At 40.1% G+C, this 26,653-nt stretch overlaps 1 protein-coding gene across 1 annotated transcript; it reads right to left on the bottom strand.

Moving 5' to 3' along the window:
- Positions 1-19,933: 19,933 nt before the first annotated feature.
- Positions 19,934-20,383, bottom strand: LOC123167029 (cytochrome P450 71A1-like). Its single transcript, XM_044584871.1, has one exon. The coding sequence runs from the start codon at positions 20,381-20,383 to the stop codon at positions 19,934-19,936; it is 450 nt and encodes a 149-aa protein (XP_044440806.1).
- Between the last annotated feature and the right edge of the window lie 6,270 nt (positions 20,384-26,653).

Raw genomic sequence — 26,653 nt, 5'->3', positions numbered from 1 at the left:
AGTGGCATCAATATGCCGTGGTAAATTTTTTGTCCCATTTGGGGCAGGTTTGGGTATATGCTTCTCACAAACCAGAGCTTGTCACAACAAGCATGATGGTTTTGGTAGGGAACATCCCACCTTTGGGGACGAAACGATATCCATTGCCTCTTACTGCTTTCAAAAAATTTCTCGTGTCAACATAGAATAACAGGAGTGTTGTGTCAATTTTTGTGATTTTTCGGGGTTCATTTGGACATTTTTATGCATTAACTGAGTTTTCGATACATTTATGTGCATAATTAAAATTTGAACTACATGGACATGCTCTAATGCATATTAATTGGTTGAAAAAATCAAATCTGTGACCTTGGGTGCATGCTTAGGTCGCATGAAAGAAATGGGGATGAATTACAAACACCAGGACACCGTTGATTACCGGAAAAACGTTTTCAAACCTGGTTTTTAAATTCTAGTAAATCCAAAACTTGTCTGAAATTCATGAAACTTGGCATGCTATCATGGAGCGGCATCAACATGCCGTGGTAAATTTTTTGTCCCATTTGCGGCAGGTTTGGGTATATGCTTCTCACAAACCAGAGCTTGTCACAACAAGCATGATGGTTTCGGTAGGGAACGTCCCATCTTTGGGGACGAAATGATATCCATTGCCTCTTATTGCATTCAAAAAATTTCTCGTGTCAACATAGAACAACAAGAGTGTTGTGTCAATTTTTGTGATTATAGAGTTTTATGCATTAACTGAGTTTTCAATACATTTATGTGCATAATTAAAATTTGAACTACATGGACATGCTCCAATGCATATAAATTGGTTGAAAAAATCAAATCTGTGTCCTTGAGTGCATGGTTAGGTCCCGTGCAGGAAATGGGAATGAATTTCAAACACCAGGGCACAGTTGATTGCCGGCAAAACGTTGAGATACCTGGCTTTTAAATTCTAGTAAATTCAAAACTCGTATGAAATTCATGAAACTTGGCATGCTATGATGGAGTGGCATCAATATGTCATGGTAAATTTTTTGTCCCATTTGGGGCAGGTTTGGGTATATGCTTCTCACAAACAAGAGCTTGTCACAACAAGCATGATGCTTTTGGTAGGGAACGTCCCACCTTTGGGGACGAAACGACATCCATTGCCTCTTACTTCTTTCAAAAAAATTCTCGTGTCAACATAGAATAACAGGAGTGGTGTGTCAATTTTTGTGATTTCTCGGGGTTCATTTGGACATTTTTATGCATTAACTGAGTTTTCAATACATTTATGTGCATAATTAAAATTTGAACTACATGGACATGCTCCAATGCATATAAATTGGTTGAAATAATCAAATCTGTGTCCCTGGGTGCATGCTTAGGTCCCGTGCAAGAAATGGGAATGAATTTCAAACACCAGGGCATGATGGTTCTAGTAAATCCAAAACTCGTCTGAAATTCATGAAACTTGGCATGCTATCATGGAGCGGCATGAACATGTCGTGGTAAATTTTTTGTCCCATTTGTGGCAGGTTTGGGTATATGCTTCTCACAAACCAGAGCTTGTCACAACAAGCATGATGGTTTCGGTAGGGAACGTCCCATCTTTGTGGACGAAATGATATCCATTGCCTCTTATTGCATTAAAAAAAATTCTCGTGTCCACATAGAACAACAAGAGTGTTGTGTCAATTTTTGTGATTATTCGGGCTTCGTTTGGACAGTTTTATGCATTAACTGAGTTTTCAATACATTTATGTGTATAATAAAATTTGAACTACATGGACATGCTCCAACGCATATAAATTGGTTGAAAAAATCAAATCTGTGTCCTCAAGTGCATGCTTAGGTCCCGTGCAAGAAATGGGAATGAATTTCAAACACCAGGGCACCGTTGATTACCGAAAAAACGTTGAAATACCTAGTTTTTAAATTCTAATAAATCCAAAACTCGTCTGAAATTCATGAAACTTGGCATCCTATCATGGAGCGGCATCAACATGCCGTGGTAAATTTTTTGTCCCATTTTCGGCAGGTTTGGGTATATGCTTCTCACAAAACAGAGCTTGTCACAACAAGCATGATGGTTTCGGTAGGGAACGTCCCATCTTTGGGGACGAAATGATATCCATTGCCTCTTATTGCATTAAAAAAATTCTCGTGTCAACATAGAACAACAGGAGTGTTGTGTCAATTTGTGTGATTATTCGGGGTTCATTTGGACATTTTTATGCATTAACTGAGTTTTCAATGCATTTATGTGCATAATTCATATTTGAACCACACGCACATGCTCCAATGCATATAAATTGGTTGAAAAATCAAATCTCTGTCCTTGGGTGCATGCTTAGGTCCCGTGCAAGAAATGGGAATGAATTTCACACACCATGGCACAGTTTATTGCCGGCAAAACGTTGAGTTACCTGGTTTTTAAATTCTAGTAAATCCAAAACTCGTCTGAAATTCATGAAACTTGGCATGCTATGATGGAGTTGCATTAATATGCCGTGGTAAATTTTTTGTCCCATTTGGGGCAGGTTTGGGTATATGCTTCTCACAAAATAGAGCTTGTCACAACAAGCATGATGGTTTTGGTAGGGAACGTGCCACCTTTGGGGACGAAACGATATCCATTGCCTCTTACTACTTTCAAAAAATTTCTCGTGTCAACATAGAATAACAGGAGTGGTGTGTCAATTTTTGTGATTTCTTGGGGTTCATTTGGACATTTTTATGCATTAACTGTGTTTTCAATACATTTATGTGCATAATTAAAATTTGAACTACATGGACATGCTCCAATGCATAAAAATTGGTTGAAATAATCAAATCTGTGTCCCTGGGTGCATGCTTAGGTCCCATGAAAGAAATGGGGATGAATTTCAAACAACAGTACACCATTGATTACTGGAAAAACGTTTTGATACCTGGTTTTTAAATTCTAGTAAATCCAAAACTCGTCTGATATTCATGAAACTTGCCATGCTATCATGGAGCGGCATCAACATGCCGTGGTAAATTTTTTGTCCCATTTGCGACAGGTTTGGGTATATGCTTCTCACAAACCAGACCTTGTCAAAACAAGCACGATGGTTTCGGTAGGGAACGTCCCATCTTTGGGGACGAAATGATATCCATTGCCTCTTATTGCATTCAAAAAATTTCTCGTGTCAACATAGAACAACAAGAGTGTTGTGTCAATTTTTGTGATTATTTAGTTTTATGCATTAACTGAGTTTTCAATACATTTATGTGCATAATTAAAATTGGAACTACATGGACCTGCTCCAATGCATATAAATTGGTTGAAAAAATCAAATCTATGTCCTTGAGTGCATGCTTAGGTCCCGTGCAGGAAATGTGAATGAATTTCAAACACCAGGGCACCGTTGATCACCGGCAAAACATTGATATACCTCATTTTTAAATTCTAGTAAATCCAAAACTCGTCTGAAATTCACGAAACTTGGCATGCTATCATGGAGCGGCATCAACATGCCGTGGTAAATTTTTTGTCCCATTTGCGGCAGGTCTGGGTATATGCTTCTCACAAACCAGAGCTTGTCACAACAAGCATGATGGTTTTGGTAGGGAACGTCCCACCTTTGGGGACGAAACGATATCCATTGCCTCTTACTGCTTTCAAAAAATTTCTCGTGTCAACATATTATAACAGGAGTGGTGTGTCAATTTTTATGATTTTTCGGGGTTCATTTGGACATTTTTATGCATTAACTGAGTTTTCAATACATTTATGTGCATAATTAATATTTGAACTACATGGACATGCTCCAATGCATATAAATTGGTTGAAATAATCAAATCTGTGTCCCTGGGTGCGTGCTTAGGTCCCATGAAAGAAATGGGGATGAATTTCAAACACCAGTACACCGTTGATTACTGGAAAAACGTTTTGATACCTGGTTTTTAAATTCTAGTAAATCCAAAACTCATCTGATATTCATGAAACTTGGCATGCTATCATGGAGCGGCATCAACATGCCGTGGTAATTGTTTTGTCCCATTTGCGACAGGTTTGGGTATGTGCTTCTCACAAACCAGAGCTTGTCAAAACAAGTATGATGGTTTCGGTAGGGAACGTCCCATCTTTGGGGACGAAATTATATCCATTGCCTCTTATTGCCCTAAAAAAATTCTCGTGTCAACATAGAACAACACGAGTGTTGTGTCAATTTTTGTGATTATTCGGGCTTCGTTCGGACATTTTTATGCATTAACTGAGTTTTCAATACATTTATGTGCATAATTAAAATTTGAACTACATGGACATGCTCCAATGCATATAAATTGGTTGAAAAAATCAAATCTGTGTCCTTTGGTGCATGCTTAGGTCCCGTGCAAGAAATGGGAATGAATTTCAAACACGAGGGCACCGTTGATTACCAGAAAAATGTTGAGATACCTGGTTTTTAAATTCTAGTAAATCCAAAACTCGTCTGAAACTCATGAAACTAGGCATGCTATGGAGTGGCATCAATATGCCGTGGTAAATTTTTTGTCCCATTTGGGGCTGGTTTGGGTATATGCTTCTCACAAACCAGAGCTTGTCACAACAAGCACGATGGTTTTGGTAGGGAACGTCCCACCTTTGGGGACGAAATGATATCCATTGCCTCTTACTGCTTTCAAAATTTTTCTCGTGTCAACATAGAATAACAGGAGTGTTGTGTCAATTTTTGTGATTTTTCGGGGTTCATTTGGACATTTTTATGCATTAACTGAGTTTTCAATACATTTATGTGCATAATTAAAATTTGAACTACATGGACATGCTCCAATGCATATAAATTGGTTGAAAAATCAAATCTGTGTCCTTGGGTGCATGCTTAGGTCCCATGAAAGAAATGTGGACGAATTTCAAGCACCAGGACACCGTTGATTACCGGAAAAACGTTTTGATACCTGGTTTTTAAATGCCAGTAAATCCAGAAGTCGTCTGAAATTCATGAAACTTGGCATGCTATCATGGAGCGGCATCAACATGTCATGGTAAATTTTTTGTCCCATTTGCGGCAGGTTTGGGTATATGCTTCTCACAAACCAGAGCTTGTCACAACAAGCATGATGGTTTCGGTAGGGAACGTCCCATCTTTGGGGACGAAACGATATCCATTGCCTCTTATTGCATTAAAACAATTCTCGTGTCAACATAGAACAACAAGAGTGTTGTGTCAATTTTTGTGATTATTCGGGCTTTGTTTGGACATTTTTATGCATTAACTGAGTTTTCAATACATTTATGTGCATAATTAAAAATTGAACTACATGGACATGCTCCAACGCATATAAATTGGTTGAAAAAATCAAATATGTGTCCTTGGGTGCATGCTTAGGTCCCGTGCAAGAAATGGGAATGAATTTCAAACACCAGGGCACCGTTGATTACCAGAACAACGTTGAGATACCTGGTTTTTAAATTCTAATAAATCCAAAACTCGTCTAAAATTCATGAAACTTGGCATGCTATCATGGAGCGGAATCAACATGCCGTGGTAAATTTTTTGTCCCATTTGCGGCAGGTTCGGGTATATGCTTCTCACAAACCAGAGCTTGTCACAACAAGCATGATGGTTTTGGTAGGGAACGTCCCATCTTTGGGGACGAAATGATATCCATTGCCTCTTATAGCATTAAAAAAAATTCTCGTGTCAACATAGAACAACAGGAGTGTTGTGTCAATTTTTGTGATTATTCGGGGTTCATTTGGACATTTTTATGCATTAACTGAGTTTTCAATGCATTTATGTGCATAATTCATATTTCAACTACACGCACATGCTCCAGTGCATATAAATTGGTTGAAAAATCAAATCTCTGTCCTTGGATGCATGCTTAGGTCCCGTGCAAGAAATGGGAATGAATTACAAACACCAGGGCACAGTTGATTGCCGGCAAAACGTTGAGATAGCTGGTTTTTAAATTCTTGTAAATCCACAACTCGTCTGAATTTCATGAAACTTGGCATGCTATGATGGAGTGGCATCAATATGCCGTGGTAAATTTTTTGTCCCATTTGGGGCAGGTTTGGGTATATGCTTCTCACAAACCAGAGCTTGTCACAACAAGCATGATGGTTTTGGTAGGGAACGTCCCACCTTTGGGGACGAAACGATATCCATTGCCTCTTACTGCTTTCAAAAATTTTCTCGTGTCAACATAGAATAACAGGAGTGTTGTGTCAATTTTTGTGATTTTTCGGGGTTCATTTGGAAATTTTTATGCATTAACTGAGTTTTCAATACATTTATGTGCATAATTAGAAATTGAACTACATGGACATGCTCCAATGAATATAAATTGTTTGAAAAAAAATCAAATCTGTGTCCTTGGGTGCATGCTTAGTTGGCATGAAAGAAATGGGGATGAATTTCAAACACCAGGACACCGTTGATTACCGAAAAAACATTTTCATACCTGGTTTTTAAATTCTAGTAAATCCAAAACTTGTCTGAAATTCATGAAACTTGGCATTCTATAATGGAGCGGGATCAACATGCCGTGGTAAATTTTTTGTCCCATTTGCGGCAGGTTTGGGTATATGCTTCTCACAAACCAGAGCTTGTCACAACAAGCATGATGGTTTCGGTAGGGAACGTCCCATCTTTGGGGACGAAATGATATCCATTGCCTCTTATTGCATTCAAAAAAATTCTCGTGTCAACATAGAACAACACGAGTGTTGTGTCAATTTTTGTGATTATTCGGGCTTCGTTTGGACAGTTTTATGCATTAACTGAGTTTTCAGTACATTTATGTGCATAATTAAAATTTGACCTACATGGACATGCTCCAATGCATATAAATTGGTTGAAAAAATAATATCTGTGTCCTTGGGTGCATGCTTAGGTCCCGTGCAAGAAATGGGAATAAATTACAAACACCAGGGCACCCTTGATTACCAGCAAAACATTGATATACCTCGTTTTTAAATTCTAGTGAATCCAAAACTCGTCCGAAATACATGAAACTTGGCATGCTATCATGGAGCGGCATCAACATGCCGTGGTAAATTTTTTGTCCCATTTGCGGCAGGTTTGGGTATATGCTTCTCACAAACCAGAGCTTGTCACAACAAGCATGATGGTTTTGGTAGGGGACGTCCCACCTTAGGGGACGAAACGATATCCATTGCCTCATACTGCTTTCAAAAAATTTCTCGTGTCAACATAGAATAACAGGAGTGTTGTGTCAATTTTTGTGATTTTCGGGGTTCATTTGGACATTTTTATGCATTAACTGAGTTTTCAATACATTTATGTGCATAATTAAAATTAGAACTACGTGGACATGCACCAATGCATATAGATTGGTTGAAATAATCAAATCTGTGTCCCTAGGTGCATGCTTAGGTCCCATGAAAGAAATGGGGATGAATTTCAAACACCAGGACACCGTTGATTACCGGAAAAACGTTTTGATACCTGGTTTTTAAATTCTAGTAAATCCAAAACTCGTCAGATATTCATGAAACTTGGCATGCTATCATGGAGCGGCATCAACATGCCGTGGTAACTTTTTGTCCCATTTGCGGCAGGTTTGGTTATATGCTTCTCACAAACCAGAGCTTGTCAAAACAAGCATGATGGTTTCGGTAGGGAACGTCCCATCTTTGGGGACGAAATGATATCCATTGCCTCTTATTGCATTAAAAAAATTCTCGTGTCAACATAGAACAACAAGAGTGTTGTGTCAATTTTTGTGATTATTCGGGCTTCGTTCAGACATTTTTACGCATTAACTGAGTTTTCAATACATTTATGTGCATAATTAAAATTTGAACTACATGGACATGCTCCTATGCATATAAATTGGTTGAAAAAATCAAATATGTGTCCTTGGGTGCATGCTTAGGTCCCGTGCAAGAAATGGGAATGAATTTCAAACACCAGGGCACCGTTGATTACCAGAAAAACATTGAGATACCTGGTTTTTAAATTCTAGTAAATCCAAAACTCATCTGAAATTCATGAAACTTGGCATGCTATGATGGAGTGGCATCAATATGCCGTGGTAAATTTGTTGTCCCATTTGGGGCAGCTTTGGGTATATGCTTCTCACAAACCAGAGCTTGTCAGAAGAAGCATGATGGTTTTGGTAGGGAACGTTGTGTCAACATAGAACAACAAGAGTGTTGTGTCAATTTTTGTGATTTTTCGGGGTTCATTTGAACATTTTTATGCATTAACTGAGTTTTCCATACATTTATGTGCATAACTAAAATTTGAACTACATGGACATGCTCCAATGCATATAAATTGGTTGAAAAAAATCAAATATGTGTCCTTGGGTGCATGCTTAGGTCCCATCAAAGAAATGGGTATGAATTTCAAAACCAAAGCACCGTTGATTACCGGAAAAACGTTGAGATACCTGGTTTTTAAATTCTAGTAAAGCCAAACTCGTCTGAAATTCATGAAACTTCGCATGCTATCATGGAGCGGCATCGACATGCCGTGGTAAATTTTTTGTCCCGTTTGCGGCAGGTTTGGGTATATGCTTCTCACAAACCAGAGCTTGTCACAACAAGCATGATGGTTTCGGTAGGGAACGTCCAACCTTTGGGGACGAAATGATATCCAATGCCTTTTATTGCTTTCAAAAAATATCTCGTGTCAACAAAGAACAATAGGAGTGTTGTGTCAATTTTTGTGATTTTTGGGGTTCGTTTGGACATTTTTATGCACTAACTGAGTTTTTAATGCATTTATATGCATATTTCAAATTTGAACTACATGGGCAAGCTCCAGTGCATATAAATTGGTTGAAAAATCAATTATGTGTCCTTGGGTGCATGCTTAGGTCCCATGCATGAAATGGGAATGCATTTCAAACACCAGGGCACCGTTGATTGCCGGCAAAACGTTGAGATACCTGGATTTTAAATTCTACTAAATCCAAAACTCATCTGAACTTCATGAAACTTGGCATGCGATCATGGAGCGGCATCAGCATGTCGTGGTAAAAAAATTGTCCCATTTGGGGCAGGTTTGGGTATATGCTTCTCACAATCGAGAGCTTGTCACAACAAGCATGATGGTTTCGGTAGGGAACGTCCCACCTTTGGGAACGAAACGATATCCATTGCCTCTTATTGCTTTCAAAAAATTTCTCGTGTCAACATAGAACAACAAGAGTGTTATGTCAATTTTTGTGATTATTCGTGGTTCGTTTGGACATTTTTATGGATTAACTGAGTTTTCAATGCAGTTATGTGCATAATTCAAATTTGAACTACATGGACATGCTCCAGTGCATATAAATTGGTTGAAAAATCAATTCTGTTTCCTTGGGTGCATGCCTAGGTCCCATGCAAGAAATGGGAACGAATTTCAAACACCAGGGCACCGTTGATTACCGGCAAAACGTTGAGATACCTCGTTTTTAAATTCTAGTAAATCCAAAACTCATCTAAAATTCATGAAACTTGGCATGCTATCATGGAGCGGTATGAACATGTCGTGGTAATTTTTTGTCCCATTTGCGGCAGGTTTATGTATATGCTTCTCAAAACCAGAGCTTGTCACAACAAGCATGATGGTTTCGATAGGGAACGTCCCACCTTTGGGGACGAAATGATATCCATTGCCTCTTTTTGCTTTCAAAACATTTCTCGTGTACAACAGGAGTGTTGTGTCAATTTTTGTGATTTTTCGGGCTTCGTTTGGACATTTTTATGGATTAACTGAGTTTTCATTACATTTATGTGCATAATTCAAATTTGAACTACATGCACATGCTCCAGTGCATACTAATTGGTTGGAAAATCAAATCTTTGTCCTTGGGTGCATGCTTAGGTCACATGCAAGAAATGGGTATGAATTTCAAACACCAGGGCACCGTTGATTGCCGGCAAAACGTTGATATACCTGGATTTTAAATTCTAGTATATCCAAAACTCATCTGAAATTCATGAAACTTGGCATGCTATCATGGAGTGGCATCAACATGTCGTGGTAAAAAATTTGTCCCATTTGGGGCAGGTTTCGGTATATGCTTGTCACAAACCACAGCTTGTCACAACAAGCATGATGGTTTCGGTAGGGAATGTCCCACCTTTGGGTACGAAACGATATCCATTGCCTCTTATTGCTTTCAAATTTTTTCTCGAGTCAACATAGAACAACAAGAGTGTTGTGTCAATTTCTATGATTATTCGGGGTTCGTTTGGACATTTTTATGGATTAACTGAGTTTTCAACGCAGTTATGTGCATAATTCAAATTTGAACTACATGGACATGCTCCAGTGCATGTAAATTGGTTGCAATATCAAATCTGTGTCCTTGGGTGCATGCTTAGGTCCCATGCAAGAAATGGGAACAAATTTCAAACACCAGGGCATCGTTGATTACCGGCAAAACGTTGAGATTCCTGGTTTTTAAATTCTAGTAAATTCAAAACTCGTCTAAAATTCATGAAACTTGGCATGCTATCATGGAGCGGTATCAACATGCCTTGGTAATTTTTTTTGTCCCATTTGCGGCAGTTTTATGTATATGCTTCTCACAAACCAGAGTTTGTCACAACAAGCATGATGGTTTCGGTAGGGAACATCCCACCTTTGGGGACGAAATGATATCCATTGCCTCTTATTACTTTCAAAAAAATTCTCATGTCAACATAGAACAACAGGAGTGTTGTGTCAATTTTTGTGATTTTTCGGGCTTCGTTTGGAGATTTTTATGCATTAACTGAGTTTTCAATGCATTTATATGCATAATTCAAATTTGAACTAGACGGGCAAGCTCCAGCGCATATAAATTGGTTGAAAAATCAATTCTGTGTCCATGGGTGCATGCTTAGGTCCCATGCAAGAAATGGGAATGAATTTCAAACACCAGGGCACCGTTGATTGCCGGCAAAACGTTGAGATACCTGGATTTTAAATTCTAGTAAATCCAAAACTCATATGAAATTCATGAAACTTGGCATCCTATCATGGAGCGGCATCAACATGTCGTGGTAAAAAATTTGTCCCATTTGGGGCAGGTTTGGGTATATGCTTCTCACAAACCAGAGCTTGTTACAACAAGCATGATGGTTTCGGTAGGGAACATCCCACCTTTGGGGACGAAACAATATGCATCGCCTCTTATTGCTTTCAAATTTTTTCTCTTGTCAACATAGAACGACAGGAGTGTTGTGTCAATTTTTGTGATTATTCGGGGTTCGTTTGGACATTTTTATGGATTAACTGACTTTTCAATGCAGTTGTATGCATAATTCAAATTTGAACTACATGGACATTCTCCACTGCATGTAAATTGGTTGCAAAATCAAATCTGTGTCCTTTGGTGCATGCTTAGGTCCCATGCAAGAAATGGGAACGAATTTCAAACACCAGGGCACCGTTGATTACCGGAAAAATGTTGAGATACCTGGTTTTAAATTCTAGTAAATCCAAAACTCGTCTAAAATTCATGAAACTTGGCATGCTATCATGGAGCGGTATCAACATGCCGTGGTAATTTTTGTGTCCCATTTGCGGCAGGTTTATGTATATGCTTCTCACAAACAAGAGCTTGTCACAACAAGCATGATGGTTTCGGTAGGGAACGTCCCACCTTTGGGGACGAAATGATATCCATTGCCTCTTATTGCTTTCAAAAAATTTCTCGTGTCAACATAGAACAACAGGAGTGTTGTGTCAATTTTCGTGATTATTCGGGCTTCGTTTGGACATTTTTATGGATTAACTGAATTTTCAATACATTTATGTGCATAATTCAAATTTGAACTACATGCACATGCTCCAGTGCATATAAATTGGTTGCAAAATCAAATCTGTGTCCTTGGCTACATGCTTAGGTCCCATGCAAGAAATGGGAACGAATTTCAAACACTAGGGCACCGTTGATTACCGGCAAAACGTTGAGATACCTGGTTTTTAAATTCTAGTAAATCGAATGCTCATCTAAAATTCATGAAACTTGGCATGCTATCATGGAGCGGTGTCAACGTGCCATGGTAATTTTTTTGCTCCATTTGCGGCAGGTTTATGTATATGCTTCTCACAAACCAGAGCTTGGCACAACAAGCATGATGGTTTCGGTAGGGAACATCCCACCTTTGGGGACAAAATGATATCCATTGCCTCTTATTTCTTTCAAAAAAATTCTCGTGTCAACATAGAACAACAGGAGTGTTGTGTCAATTTTTGTGATTTTTCGGGCTTCGTTTGGACATTTTTATGCATTAACTGAGTTTTCAATACATTTATGTGCATAATTCAAATTTGAACTACATGCACATGCTGCATTGCATATAAATTGGTTGTAAAATCTCATCTGTGCCCTTGGGTGCATGATTAGGTCCCATGCAAGAAATGGGAATGAATTTCAAACACCAGGGCACCATTGATTGCCGGCAAAAGGTTGAGATACCTGGTTTTTAAATTCTACTCCCTCCGTCCCATAATATAAGAACGTTTTTCAAGCTGTTTTAGATTGAAAAACGTTCTTATATTATGGGACAGATGGAGTAGTAAATCCAAAAATCGTCTAAAATTCATGAAACTTGGCATGCTATCATGGAGCGGCATCAACATGCCGTGGCGAATTTTTTGTCCCATTTGGGGCAGGTTTGGGTATATGCTTCTCACAAACCAGAGCTTGTCACAACAAGCATAATGGTTTTGGTAGGGAACATCCCATCTTTGGGGACGAAATGATATCCATTGCCTCTTATTGCATAAAAAAAATTCTCGTGTGAACATAGAACAACAAGAGTGTTGTGTCTATTTTTGTTATTATTCGGGCTTCGTTTGGACATTTTTATGCATTAACTGAGTTTTCAATACATTTATGTGCATAATTAAAATTTGAACTACATGGACATGCTCCAATGCATATAAATTGGTTGAAAAAATCAAATATGTGTCCTTGGTTGCATGCTTAGGACCCGTGCAAGAAATGCTAATGAATTTCAAACACTAGGGCACCGTTGATTACCAGAAAAACATTGAAATACCTGGTTTTTAAATTCTAGTAAATCCAAAACTCATCTGAAATTCATGAAACTTGGCATGCTATGATGGAGTGGCATCAATATGCCGTGGTAAAAATTTTATCCCATTTGGGGCAGGTTTGGGTATATGCTTCTCACAAACGAGAGCTTGTCAGAACAAGCATGATGGTTTTGGTAGGGAACGTCCCACCTTTGGGGACGATTCTCTTACTGCTTTCAAAAATTTTCTCGTGTCAACATAGAACAATAGGAGTGTTGTGTCAATTTTTGTGATTTTTCGGGGTTCATTTGAACATTTTTATGCATTAGCTGAGTTTTCAATACATTTATGTGCATAATTAAAATTTGAACTACATGGACATGCTGCAATGCATATAAATTGGTTGAAAAAATTAAATATGTGTCCTTGGGTGCATGCTTAGGTACCATGAAAGAAATGGGAATGAATTTCAAACACCAAGGCACCGTTGATTACCGGAAAAACGTTGAGATACCTGGTTTAAATTCTAGTATAGCCAAACTCGTCTGAAATTCATGAAACTTGGCATGCTAGCATGGAGCGGCATCGACATGCCGTGGTAAATTTTTTGTCCCATTTGCGGCAGGTTTGGGTATATGCTTCTCACAAACCAGAGCTTGTCACAACAAGCATGATGGTTTCGGTAGGGAACGTCCAACCTTTGGGGACGAAACGATATCCATTGCCTTTTATTGCTTTCAAAAAATATCTCGTGTCAACAAAGAACAACAGGAGTGTTGTGTCAATTTTTGTGATTTTTCGGGGTTCGTTTGGACATTTTTATGCACTAACTGAGTTTTCAATGCATTTATATGCATATTTCAAATTTGAACTACATGGGCAAGCTCCAGTGCATATAAATTGGTTGAAAAATCAATTATGTGTCCTTGGGTGCATGCTTAGGTCCCATGCATGAAATGGGAATGCATTTCAAACACCAGGGCACCGTTGATTGCCGGCAAAACGTTGAGATACCTGGATTTTAAATTCTAGTAAATCCAAAACTCATGTGAACTTCATGAAACTTGGCATGCTATCATGGAGCGTCATCAACATGTTGTGGTAAAAAATTTGTCCCATTTGGGGCAGGTTTGGGTATATGCTTCTCACAAACCAAAGCTTGTCACAACAAGCATGATGGTTTCGGTAGGGAACGTCCCACCTTTGGGAACGAAACGATATCCATTGCCTCTTGTTGCTTTCAAATTTTTTCTCGTGTCAACATAGAACAAGAAGAGTGTTATGTCAATTTTTGTGACTATTCGGGGTTCGTTTGGACATTTTTATGGATTAACTGAGTTTTCAATGCAGTTATGTGCTTAATTCAAATTTGAACTACATGGACATGCTCCAGTGCATATAAATTGGTTGAAAAATCAATTTTGTTTCCTTGGGTGCATGCCTAGGTCCCATGCAAGAAATGGGAACGAATTTCAAACACCAGGGCACCGTTGATTACCGGCAAAACGTTGAGATACCTCGTTTTTAAATTCTAGTAAATCCAAAACTCATCTAAAATTCATGAAACTTGGCATGCTATCATGGAGCGGTATGAACATGTCGTGGTAATTTTTTGTCCCATTTGCGGCAGGTTTATGTATATGCTTCTCACAAACAAGAGCTTCTCACAACAAGCATGATGGTTTCGATAGGGAACGTCCCACCTTTGGGGACGAAATGATATCCATTGCCTCTTATTGCTTTCAAAAAATTTCTCGTGTACAACAGGAGTTTTGTGTCAATTTTTGTGACTTTTCGGGCTTCGTTTGGACATTTTTATGCATTAACTGAGTTTTCAATACATTTATGTGCATAATTCAAATTTGAACTACATGCACATGCTCCAGTGCATACTAATTGGTTGGAAAATCAAATCTTTGTCCTTGGGTGCATGCTTAGGTCACATGCAAGAAATGGGTATGAATTTCAAACACCAGGGCACCGTTGATTGCCGGCAAAACGTTGATATACGTGGATTTTAAATTCTAGTATATCCAAAACTCATCTGAAATTCATGAAACTTGGCATGCTATCATGGAGCGGCATCAACATGTCGTGGTAAAAAATTTGTCCCATTTGGGGCAGGTTTGGGTATATGCTTGTCACAAACCAGAGCTTGTCACAATAAGCATGATGGTTTCGGTAGGGAATGTCCCACCTTTGTGTACGAAACGATATCCATTGCCTCTTATTGCTTTCAAAATTTTTCTCGTGTCAACATAGAACAACAAGAGTGTTGTGTCAATTTCTGTGATTATTCGGGGTTCGTTTGGACATTTTTATGGATTAACTGAGTTTTCAACGCAGTTATGTGCATAATTCAAATTTGAACTACATGGACATGCTCCAGTGCATGTAAATTGGTTGCAATATCAAATCTGTGTCCTTGGGTGCATGCTAAGGTCCCATGCAAGAAATAGGAACAAATTTCAAACACCAGGGCACCGTTGATTACCGGCAAAACGTTGAGATACCTGGTTTTTAAAGTCTAGTAAATCCAAAACTCGTCTAAAATTCATGAAACTTGGCATGCTATCATGGAGCGGTATCACACATGCCTTGGTAATTTTTTGTCCCATTTGCGGCAGTTTTATGTATATGCTTCTCACAAACCAGAGCTTGTCACAACAAGCATGATGGTTTCGGTAGGGAACGTCCCACCTTTGGGGACGAAATGATATCCATTGCCTCTTATTACTTTCAAAAAAAATCTCGTGTCAACATAGAACAACAGGAGTGTTGTGTCAATTTTTGTGATTTTTCGGGCTTCGTTTGGAGATTTTTATGCATTTACTGAGTTTTCAATGCATTTATATGCATAATTCCAATTTGAACTACATGGGCAAGCTCCAGTGCATATAAATTGGTTGAAAAATCAATTTTGTGTCCTTGGGTGCATGCTTAGGTCCCATGCAGGAAATGGGATGAATTTCAAACACCAGGGCACCGTTGATTGCCGGCAAAACGTTGAGATACCTGTATTTTAAATTCTAGTAAATCCAAAACTCATATGAAATTCATCAAACTTGGCATCCTATCATGGAGCGGCATCAATATGTCGTGGTAAAAAAAATCCCATTTGGCGCTGGTTTGGGTATATGCGTCTCACAAACCAGAGCTTGTTACAACAAGCATGATGGTTTCGGTAGGGAACGTCCCACCTTTGGGGACGAAACAATATCCATTGCCTCTTATTGCTTTCAAATTTTTTCTCGTGTCAACATAGAACAACAGGAGTGTTGTGTCAATTTTTGTGATTATTCGGGGTTCGTTTGGACATTTTTATGGATTAACTGAGTTTTCAATGCAGTTGTGTGCATAATTCAAATTTGAACTACATGGACATTCTCCACTGCATGTAAATTGGTTGAAAAATCAAATCTGTGTCCTTTGGTGCATGCTTGGGTCCCATGCAAGAAATGGGAACGAATTGCAAACAACAGGGTACCGTTGATTACCGGCAAAACATTGAGATACCTGGTTTTAAATTCTAGTAAATCCAAAACTCGTCTAAAATTCATGAAACTTGGCATGCTATCATGGAGCGGTATCAACATGCCGTGGTAATTTTTGTGTCCCATTTGCGGCAGGTTTATGTATATGCTTCTCACAAACAAGAGCTTGTCACAACAAGCATGATGGTTTCGGTAGGGAACGTCCCACCTTTGGGGACGAAATGATATCCATTGCCTCTTATTGCTTTCAAAAAATTTCTCGTGTCAACATAGAACAACAGGAGTGTTGTGTCAATTTTTGTGATTATTCGGGCTTCGTTTGGACATTTTTATGGATTAACTGAGTTTTTCAATAAATTTTTGTACATAATTCAAATTTGAACTACATGCACATGCTGCAGTGCATATAAATTGGTTGCAAAATCGAATCTGTGTCCTTGGGTGCATGCTTAGGTCCCATGCAAGAAATGGGAACGAATTTCAAACACTAGGGCACCGTTGATTACCGGCAAAACATTGAGATACCTGGTTTTTAAATTCCAGTAAATCCAAAACTCGTCTAAAATTCATGAAACTTGGCATGCTATCATGGAGCGGTATCAACGTGTCGTGGTAATTTTTTTGCTCCAGTTGCGGCAGGTTTATGTATATGCTTCTCACAAACCAGAGCTTGGCACAACAAGCATGATGGTTTCGGTAGGGAACGTCCCACCTTTGGGGACGAAATGATATCCATTGCCTCTTATTTCTTTCAAAAAAATTCTCGTGTCAACATAGAACAACAGGAGTGTTGTGTCAATTTTTGTGATTTTTCGGGCTTCGTTTGGACATTTTTATGCATTAACTGAGTTTTCAATACATTTATGTGCATAATTCAAATTTGAACTACATGCACATGCTCCAGTGCATATAAATTGGTTGTAAAATCTCATCTGTGTCCTTGGGTGCGTGCTTAGGTCCCATGCATGAAATGGGAATGAATTTCAAACACCAGGGCACCATTGATTGCCGGCAAAAGGTTGAGATACCTGGTTTTTAAATTCTACTCCCTCCGTCCCATAATATAAGAACGTTTTTCAAGCTGTTTTAGATTGAAAAACGTTCTTATATTATGGGACGGAGGGAGTAGTAAATCCAAAAATCGTCTAAAATTCATGAAACTTGGCATGCTATCATGGAGCGGCATCAACATAGCTTGGTAATTTTTTTGTCCCATTTGGGGAAGGTTTCGGTATATGCTTCTCACAAACCAGAGCTTGGCACTACAAGCATGATGGTTTCAGTAGGGAACGTCCCACCTTTGGGGACGAAACGATATCCATTGCCACTTATTGTATTCAAAAAATATCTCGTGCCAACAAAGAACAACACGAGTGTTGTGTCAATTTTTGTGATTTTTCAGGGTTCGTTTGGACATTTTTATGCACTAACTGAGTTTTCAATGCATTTATATGCATAATTCAAATTTGAACTACATGGACAAGCTCCAGTGCATATAAATTGGTTGAAAAATCAATTCTGTGTCCTTGGGTGCATGCTTAGGTCCCATGCAAGAAATGGGAATGAATTTCAAACACCAGGGCACCGTTGATTGCCGGCAAAACAATGAGATACCTGGATTTTAAATTCTAGTAAATCCAAAACTCATATGAAATTTATGAAACTTGGCATGCTATCATGGAGCGGCATCAACATGTCGTGGTAAAAAATTTGTCCCATTTGGGGCAGGTTTGGGTATATGCTTCTCACAAACGAGAGCTTGTTACAACAAGCATGATGGTTTCGGTAGGGAACGTACCACGTTTGGGGACGAAACGATATCCATTGCCTCTTATTGCTTTCAAATTTTTTCTCGTGTCAACATAGAACAACAAGGGTGTTGTGTCAATTTTTGTGATTATTCGGGGTTCGTTTGGACATTTTTATGGATTAACTGAGTTTTCAATGCAGTTATGTGCATAATTCAAATTTGAACTACATCGACATGCTCCAGTGCATGTAAATTGGTTGCAAAATCAAATATGTGTCCTTGGGTGCATGCTTAGGTCCCATGCAAGAAATGGGAACGAATTTCAAATACCAGGGCACCGTTGATTACCGGCAAAACGTTGAGATACCTGGTTTTTAAATTCTAGTAAATCTTAAACTCGTCTAAAATTCGTAAAACTTGGCATGCTATCATGGAGCGGTATCAACATGCCGTGGTAATTTTTTGTCCCATTTGCGGCAGGTTTATGTATATGCTTCTCACAAACCAGAGCTTGTCACAACAAGCATGGTGGTTTCGGTAGGGAACGTCCCACCTTTGGGGACGAAATGATATCCATTGCCTCTTATTGCTTTCAAAATATTTCTCATGTCAACATAGAACAATAGGAGTGTTGTGTCAATTTTTGTGATTTTTCGGGCTTCGTTTGGACATTTTTATGCATTAACTGAGTTTTCATTACATTTATGTGCATAATTCACATCTGAACTACGTGCACATGCTCCAGTGCATATAAATTGGTTGGAAAATTAAATCTGTGTCCTTGGGTGCATGCTTAGGTCCCATGCAAGAAATGGGAATGAATTTCAAACACCTGGGCACCGTTGATTGCCGGCAAAACATTGAGATACCTGGTTTTTAAATTCTAGTAAATCCAAAACTCGTCTAAAATTCATGAAACTTGGAATGCTATTATGGAGCGGCATCAACATGCCGTGGTAATTTTTTTGTCCCATTTCTCTACTCCTAATTGCCCAGTTCGTACGTCGTTCATTCGTCCGTCAGCTAGCCCCTTCCTTCGTTCGTTTGCCCCCCTCCCACCTCTTCGCCCCACTGATTTTCTCTCCCTCTTAAAACCCAGGCAACCGGAAATAACAGCGAAAGAGGAAAAAACCGGCCAACGAAACTGAAACTAACGCTCGTCTTTCTCCCATGAGAATCACCACGCTAGCACCGTTAGGGTTCCTCCATGGCCGCTGCGGCACGCCACCACCCATAGGGGTGTCCCAGATTCCCTGCCACGTGCCAGATTGCCGCCATCCCTCTACGTCACCGGCCTGTACCGCCGCCTCTCCGTCACCTCGACCGGCCAACGCAACCCTCTTACCCCAACGGAGATCACCCGCCCTTCCTAATCCTATCGCCGGTGGTGTCCCCTCACGTCGGGACCGCACATGCCTCCCCTCACCTCATTTTGGGAGGGATCCCCTCGCCCGGCGCCATCTCCTTCCACCACAGTGAGATGCCACACACGGGACTACAAGATGGTGGGGAAGGCCACGTAGATGCCTGGGCTAGGGCAGGATTTCGTTGATTGGGCGTTGTTGGTCACTGCCTTCTCCTCCCAACAAGTGGGGCGGCGGATCTTTGTGGAGGGAGCGGGGTGGCCGGGGCTCGAGGATCTCCACGAGGATGCGATCAATCCTCTTGAATGCCATGCTAACCTTGGCGTCCTTCCTGACCACGGTGGCCACCCATGCCAGTGATGGCAAGTTGTCACCGACGTGGAACTACCCGAGGAGCACAATTGACTCCTCGAGCAGCGCGTCCACCTTGGCGCGCCAGCTGGCCCTGCCCGAGGTGCGCACCCCGAGCACGATCCACCCGTTCACGTCCTTGGCGAAGCCACTTAAGAGCTCACTTAGCCGCACCACGTCGCCGCCTTCATGTGCCTGCTGCTCCACCTTCCGGACAAGCTCGGCCACCTCCTCCTCGCGCACACCGCGGTAGGCGCGCACCCTGGCGGGATCAGCAGGTGGGGGCACGGCGATCTTGCACACGCCGCGCCAGTAGGCGCCATGGGAAGTGAAGGCGATGTCCGTGCAGCCGTAGAGGAGCCGCCATGGGATGGCGAGCGCGGGCCAGCTGGCGAAGGCGTGGTCCTGCAGCTGCAACACCTCATGCGCCGCGTTCGCGGACAAGACGACCAGGTTGAGCACGCGACAGAGGCGGAGCAGCATGATGGGCCCGTGCGAGGTGCGGTGCGGGAGCGCGCCGAGCTGGTGGAGGTTGCCGATGATTGGGAGACCCCGCGGGGACGGTGGGAGGCGGTGCGCGGTAGGTTTTCTGGTTCGCGTTATGCTATGCACTAGCAGTAGTAGAATGCATGAGACGGCCAGGAGTACTAGCGTGGGCATGGTGAGTTCCGGGCAACCATGCATGGTATTTGTATTTTTGGCCTGGTTATACATGCATCTATGTTTTGGGAGTTTATACAAACAATAGATGATCTAACGTGTTGTGATAAATTTTTTTGAAGTGTTGTGATTTCTAGGTAATGCACTTTTGGGAATTCTACATTCTGATATGCATATTAACTGTGAGTCATGTGAGGCTGCCCAACGGAAAGATGCCTGTGTTGCTTCTCATGCTCCTATTTTTCTATATTTTTTGGGTCTTCTTGACAGATATATGTTTCAGAGAAAATGTTAAGGTCACAAAAGAAAACGAGTTCATCTTGCCTGGGTTGCAGCTGATAAGTAAGAAGATAGATCTGCAGGTGAGGCATATTGTCCCTAGGAATTTGTTGGCCTCGAGGATTGTTCCAGGAAGCACTTCTGATGACAACATAATGTTGGGCCTCGGGAACATGGTAAGCTACTTATATCACAATTTTCATCCATGTAGACTTGTTTTTGTGATTCTTGTACTACCACTGATCCAGCTACAATTTCTTATACTCATCCTTTAATCCTGCTTAAATTATAGTACTAAGGTGATTGTACTTTATAAGGTCTCAAACTTGTGTAGGTAACCAGCATAAATATATTGTAGCACATTGTTGTTATCAGCCACTCAGTGCCCGTCCGGTGACGCTCTGCAGCAACGGTGCACGCTGCGACACCATATGATAGTTGTGGTAATCGACGATGAGAAAGAAGCAGGGGTGGTGGGATCATCACCGGTGGGGTCGTCGGGGAGAAAATGGAGGCAGATAAGAAAGCAACGGGCTCGACCGGGTGTGGAAAGGAGAACGAGAGATATAGTGATGATGTGGTATTGCACCACTGCTCTCCTACTGCTAGCTGAATTTTGATATTGTTGCTGCTATCCGAATTTCGCATACACACGGCGAGGTGTTTGATGTTGGCCGACGTCGCGCCTGTGGCGCGGGGGATTTCTTCGTTTGGGAATCTCCTGGGAGAGGTGCTACCCTGCGAGGTAAGAGGCATCCATCTCCATGTGCTCGACGGTCTGTGTCTGGAAAGAATTTCATTATGCAAATAATTATTATTTTTCTCTGAGAAAGTTACAACAATCTTTGTCTAGAAAGAATTTCATTCTGCAAATAATTCACACACCATAGCATATACATCATTAAGGAATTATCTTCCATATAAACCAACACTACCTGTTTCATATCACTCCACAAGTGAGTAAACTAGATCTTGGGACTGCAGTAACATCGTATATCTGAGTGTGTGTCCTAAATGCTGTCTAGGCCATATGATAGAAAGACAATAGTTGCATGATGCAAGGATTAAAAGCCTAGAAAACTTTCATTCTGCCTAGCTAACTTTTTAGTACTTATGTGGAATTCCGAAATGTAGCATTATTTTCTTGCAGTGTAACCAACGTCTATGGACCCGTCAAAGGGTTATGCTGCGTGTGGTTATGGCTGCATTGCATGGAAGGTTCGAATGGAGATCTGAGAGGAGAAGCACATGAGATGATGTACAATATGGGGAATGATGGTAAAGGCTGGAAGTGTGATGAAGGTGATGCCCGATCTGACCATTAGTATATTCTCATCAAGGCTACCTATAATTTCTACTCTGATATAGATTTTCTATTGTGTGGGGTGTATGTCATGAAAAATGTGATCTCTACATGATACAATGTTGCTAGAGTGAAGATTATATGCAAAGAATGACATTTAAGAAGGATGTAGTTAAAGGTAAACCTTGATCAAATATTTTAACTTTTCATGAGAATCTTTTCATTCAACACATACATGTTGAGTTCTTCATGTGTTTAGAAGTAAGGGGTGCAGCAAGCTGGACGTCCTTGCAGGAGTAGTCTAGCAGAGGATCTACCTAGCAATTTGGATATGCATAGTTTATGTTATGTTGAGACCTATTCTTTTGTACCGACTATTGAATTTTCTCCTTTATATTTCTGCCGATGTATTGAGATGGTTCAACTTTCTAAACTTTTTTCTTCCTTTGTTTTTTCATTTTTTTGGTGGATTTCATGACTTACAAGCTGTCATCCCACCATTTTGGTATGTATATAAAAGTACATTAGTTGTATATAGAAAAGCCGAGGGACTACATTTTGTTGGAGAAGATAAAAGATGACCACAACTTATGCTATTGTGTTCATCTATGTTTCTCTTGCGTCCGCACCCGTAGCAACGCACGGGCATTCTACTAGTTTGGGGTAGGTTTCGGTATATGCTTCTCACAAACCAGAGCTTGTCACAACAAGCATGATGGTTTCGGTAGGGAACATCCCACCTTTGGGGTTGAAACGATATCCATTGCCTCTTATTGCTTTAAAAAAATATCTCGTGTCAACAAAGAACAACAGGAGTTCGTTTAGACATTTTTATACACTAACTGAGTTTTCAATGCATTTATATGCATAATTCAAATTTGAACTACATAGACAAGCTCCAGTGCATATAAATTGGTTGAAAAATCAATTTTGTGTCCTTGGGTGCATGCTTAGGTCCCATGCAAGAAATGGGAATGAATTTCAAACACCAGGGCACCGTTGATTGCCGGCAAAACGTTGAGATACCTAGATTTTAAATTCTAGTAAATCCAAAACTCATCTGAAATTCATGGAACTTGGCATGCTATCATGGAGCGGCATCAACCTCTTGTGGTAAAAAAATTGTCCCATTTCGGGCAGGTTTGGGTATATGCTTCTCACAAACCAGAGCTTGTCACAACAAGCATGATGGTTTCGGTAGGGATTGTCCCACCTTTGGGGACGAAACGATATCCATTGCCTCTTATTGCTTTCAAATTTTTTCTCGTGTCAACAAAGAACAACAAGAGTGTTGTGTCAATTTTTGTGATTATTCAGGGTTCGTTTGGACATTTTTGTGCATTAGCTGAGTTTTCAATGCATTTATGTGCATAATTCAAATTTGAACTACATGCACATGCTCCAGTGAATATATATTGGTTGAAAAATCGAATATCTGTCCTTGGGTGCATGCTTAGGTCCCGTGCAAGAAATGGGAATGAATTTCACACACCAGGGCGCCGCTGATTGCCGGCAAAACATTGAGATACCTGGTTTTTAAATTCTAATAAATCCAAAACTCGTCTGAAATTCATGAAACTTGGCATGCTATCATGGAGCGGCATCAATATGCCGTGGTAAAAATTTTGTCCCATTTGGGGCAGGTTTGGGTATATGCTTCTCACAAACCAGAGCTTGTCACAACAAGGATGATGGTTTCGATAGGGAACGTCCCACCTTTGGGGACGAAACGATATCCATTGCCTCTTATTGCTTTCAAAAAATTTCTCGTGTCAACATAGAATAACAGGAGTGTTGTATCAATTTTTGTGATTTTTCGGGGTTCATTTGGACATTTTATGCATTAACTGAGTTTTCAATACATTTATGTTCATAATTAAAATTTGAACTACATGGACATGCTCCAATGCATATAAATTGGTTGAATAAATCAAATCTGTGTCCTTGGGTGCATGCTTAGGTCCCATGAAAGAAATGGGAATGAATTTCAAACACCAGGGCACCGTTGATTACCGGCAAAACATTGAGATACCTGGTTTTTAAATTCTAGTAAATCCAAAACTCGTCTGAAATTCATGAAACTTGGCATGCTATCATGGAGCGGCATCAACATGTCGTGGTAAATTTTTTGTCCCCTTTGCGGCAGGTTTGGGTATATGCTTCTCACAAACCAGAGCTTGTCACAACAAGCACGATGGTTTCGGTAGGGAACGCCCCATCTTTGGGGACGAAATGATATCCATTGCCTCTTATTGCTTTAAATAAATTTCTCGTGTCAACATAGAACAACAGGAGTGTTGTGTCAATTTTTGTGATTATTCGGGCTTCGTTTGGACATTTTTATGGATTAACTGAGCATTCAATGTAGTTATGTGCATAATTCAAATTTGAACTACATGGACATGCTCTAGTGCATGTAAATTGGTTGAAAAATCAAATCTGTGTCCTCGGGTGCATGCCTAGGTCCCATGCAAAAAATGGGAACGAATTTCAAACACCAGGGCACCGTTGATTACCGGCAAAACATTGAGATACCTGGTTTTTAAATTCTAGTAAATCAAAAACTCGTCTGAAATTCATGAAACTTGGCGTGCTATCATGGAGCGGCATCAACATACCGTGGTAAATTTTTTGTCCCATTGGGGTAGGTTTGGGTATATGCTTCTCACAAACCAGAGCTTGTCACAACAAGCATGATGGTTTCGGTAGGGAACGTCCCATCTTTGGGGACGAAACGATATCCATTGCCTCTTATTGCTTTCAAAAAAATTCTCGTGTAAACAAAGAACAAAAGGAGAGTTGTGTCAACTTTCGTGATTTTTCGGGGTTCCTTTGGACATTTTTATGCACTAACTGAGTTTTCAATGCATTTATATGCGTAATTCAAATTTGAACTACATGGACTAGCTCCAGTGCATATAAATTGGTTAAAAAATCAATTATGTGTCCTTGAGTGCATGCTTAGGTCCCATGCAAGAAATGGGAATGAATTTCAAACACCAGGGCACCGTCGATTGCCGGCAAAACGTTGAGATACCTGGATTTTAAATTCTAGTAAATCCAGAACACATCGGAAATTCATGAAACTTGGCATGCTATCATGGAGTGGCATCAACATGTCGTGGTAAAAAATTAGTCCCATTTAGGGCAGGTTTGGGTATATGCTTCTCACAAACCATAGCTTCTCACAACAAGCAAGATGGTTTCGGTAGGGAACGTCCCACATTTGGGGACGAAATGATATCCATTGCCTCTTATTGCTTCCAAGCTTTTTCTCATGTCAACATAGAACAACAGGAGTGTTGTGTCAATTTTTGTGATTATTCGGGGTTCGTTTGGACATTTTTATGTATTAATTGAGTTTTCAATGTATATATGTGCATAATTCAAATTTGAACTACATGTACATGCTCAAGTGCATATATATTAGTTGAAAAATCAAATCTGTGTCCTTGGGTGCATGCTTAGGTTCCATGCAAGAAATGGGAATGAATTTCAAACACTAGGGCACCGTTGATTGCCGGCAAAACGTTGAGGTACCTGGTTTTTAAATTCTAGTAAATCCAAAACTTGTCTGAAATTCATGAAACTTGGCATGTTATCATGCAGCCGCATCAACATGCCGTGGTAAACTTTTTGTCCCATTTGGGGCAGGTTTGGGTATATACTTCTCACAAACCAGAGCTTGTCACAACAAGCATGATGGTTTCGGTAGGGAACATCCCACCTTTGGGGATGAAATGATATCGATTGCCTCTTAGTTCTTTCAAAAAAATTCTCATGTCAACATAGAATAACAGGAGTGTTGTGACAATTTTTGTGATTTTTCGGGGTTCATTTGGACATTTTCATGCATTAACTGAGTTTTCAATACATTTATGTGCATAATTAAAATTTGAACTACATGGACATGCTCGAGTGCATATAAATTGGTTGAAAAAATCAAATCCGTGTCCTTGGGTGCATGCTTAGGTCCCATGCAAGAAATGGGAATGAATTTCAAACACCAGGGCACCGTTGATTACCGGCAAAACATTGAGATACCTGGTTTTTAAATTCTAGTAAATCCAAAACTCGTCTGAAATTCATGAAACTTGGCATGCTATCATGGAGCGGCAGCAACATGTTGTCGTAAATTTTTTGTCCCATTTGCAGCAGGTTTGGGTATATGCTTCTCACAAACCAGAGCTTGTCACAACAAGCAGGATGGTTTCGGTAGGGAACGTCCCACCTTTGGGGACGAAACGATATCCATTGCCTCTTATGGCTTTCAAAAAATTTCTCGTGTCAACATAGAAGAACAGGAGTGTTGTGTCAATTTTTTTGATTTTTCGGGCTTCGTTAGGACATTTTTATGCATTAACTGAGTTTTCAATGCATTTATGTGCATAATTCAAATTTGAACTACAAGCACATGCTCCGGTGCATATAAATTGGTTGAAAATAAAATATGTGTGCTTGGGTGCATGCTTAGGTCCCATGAAAGAAATGGGAATGGATTTCAAATACCA

This window comes from Triticum aestivum, chromosome 1D (assembly GCF_018294505.1).
Source record: "Triticum aestivum cultivar Chinese Spring chromosome 1D, IWGSC CS RefSeq v2.1, whole genome shotgun sequence".
In the NCBI taxonomy this organism is placed as follows: Eukaryota; Viridiplantae; Streptophyta; class Magnoliopsida; order Poales; family Poaceae; genus Triticum; species Triticum aestivum.
This window is presented reverse-complemented; position numbering and strand designations above follow the sequence as displayed.

Excerpts from the sequence above, each read along its gene's own strand:
- LOC123167029 (XM_044584871.1), bottom strand. The coding sequence starts at position 20,383 with ATGCTGCTCCGCCTCTGTCGCGTGCTCAACCTGGTCGTCTTGTCCGCG.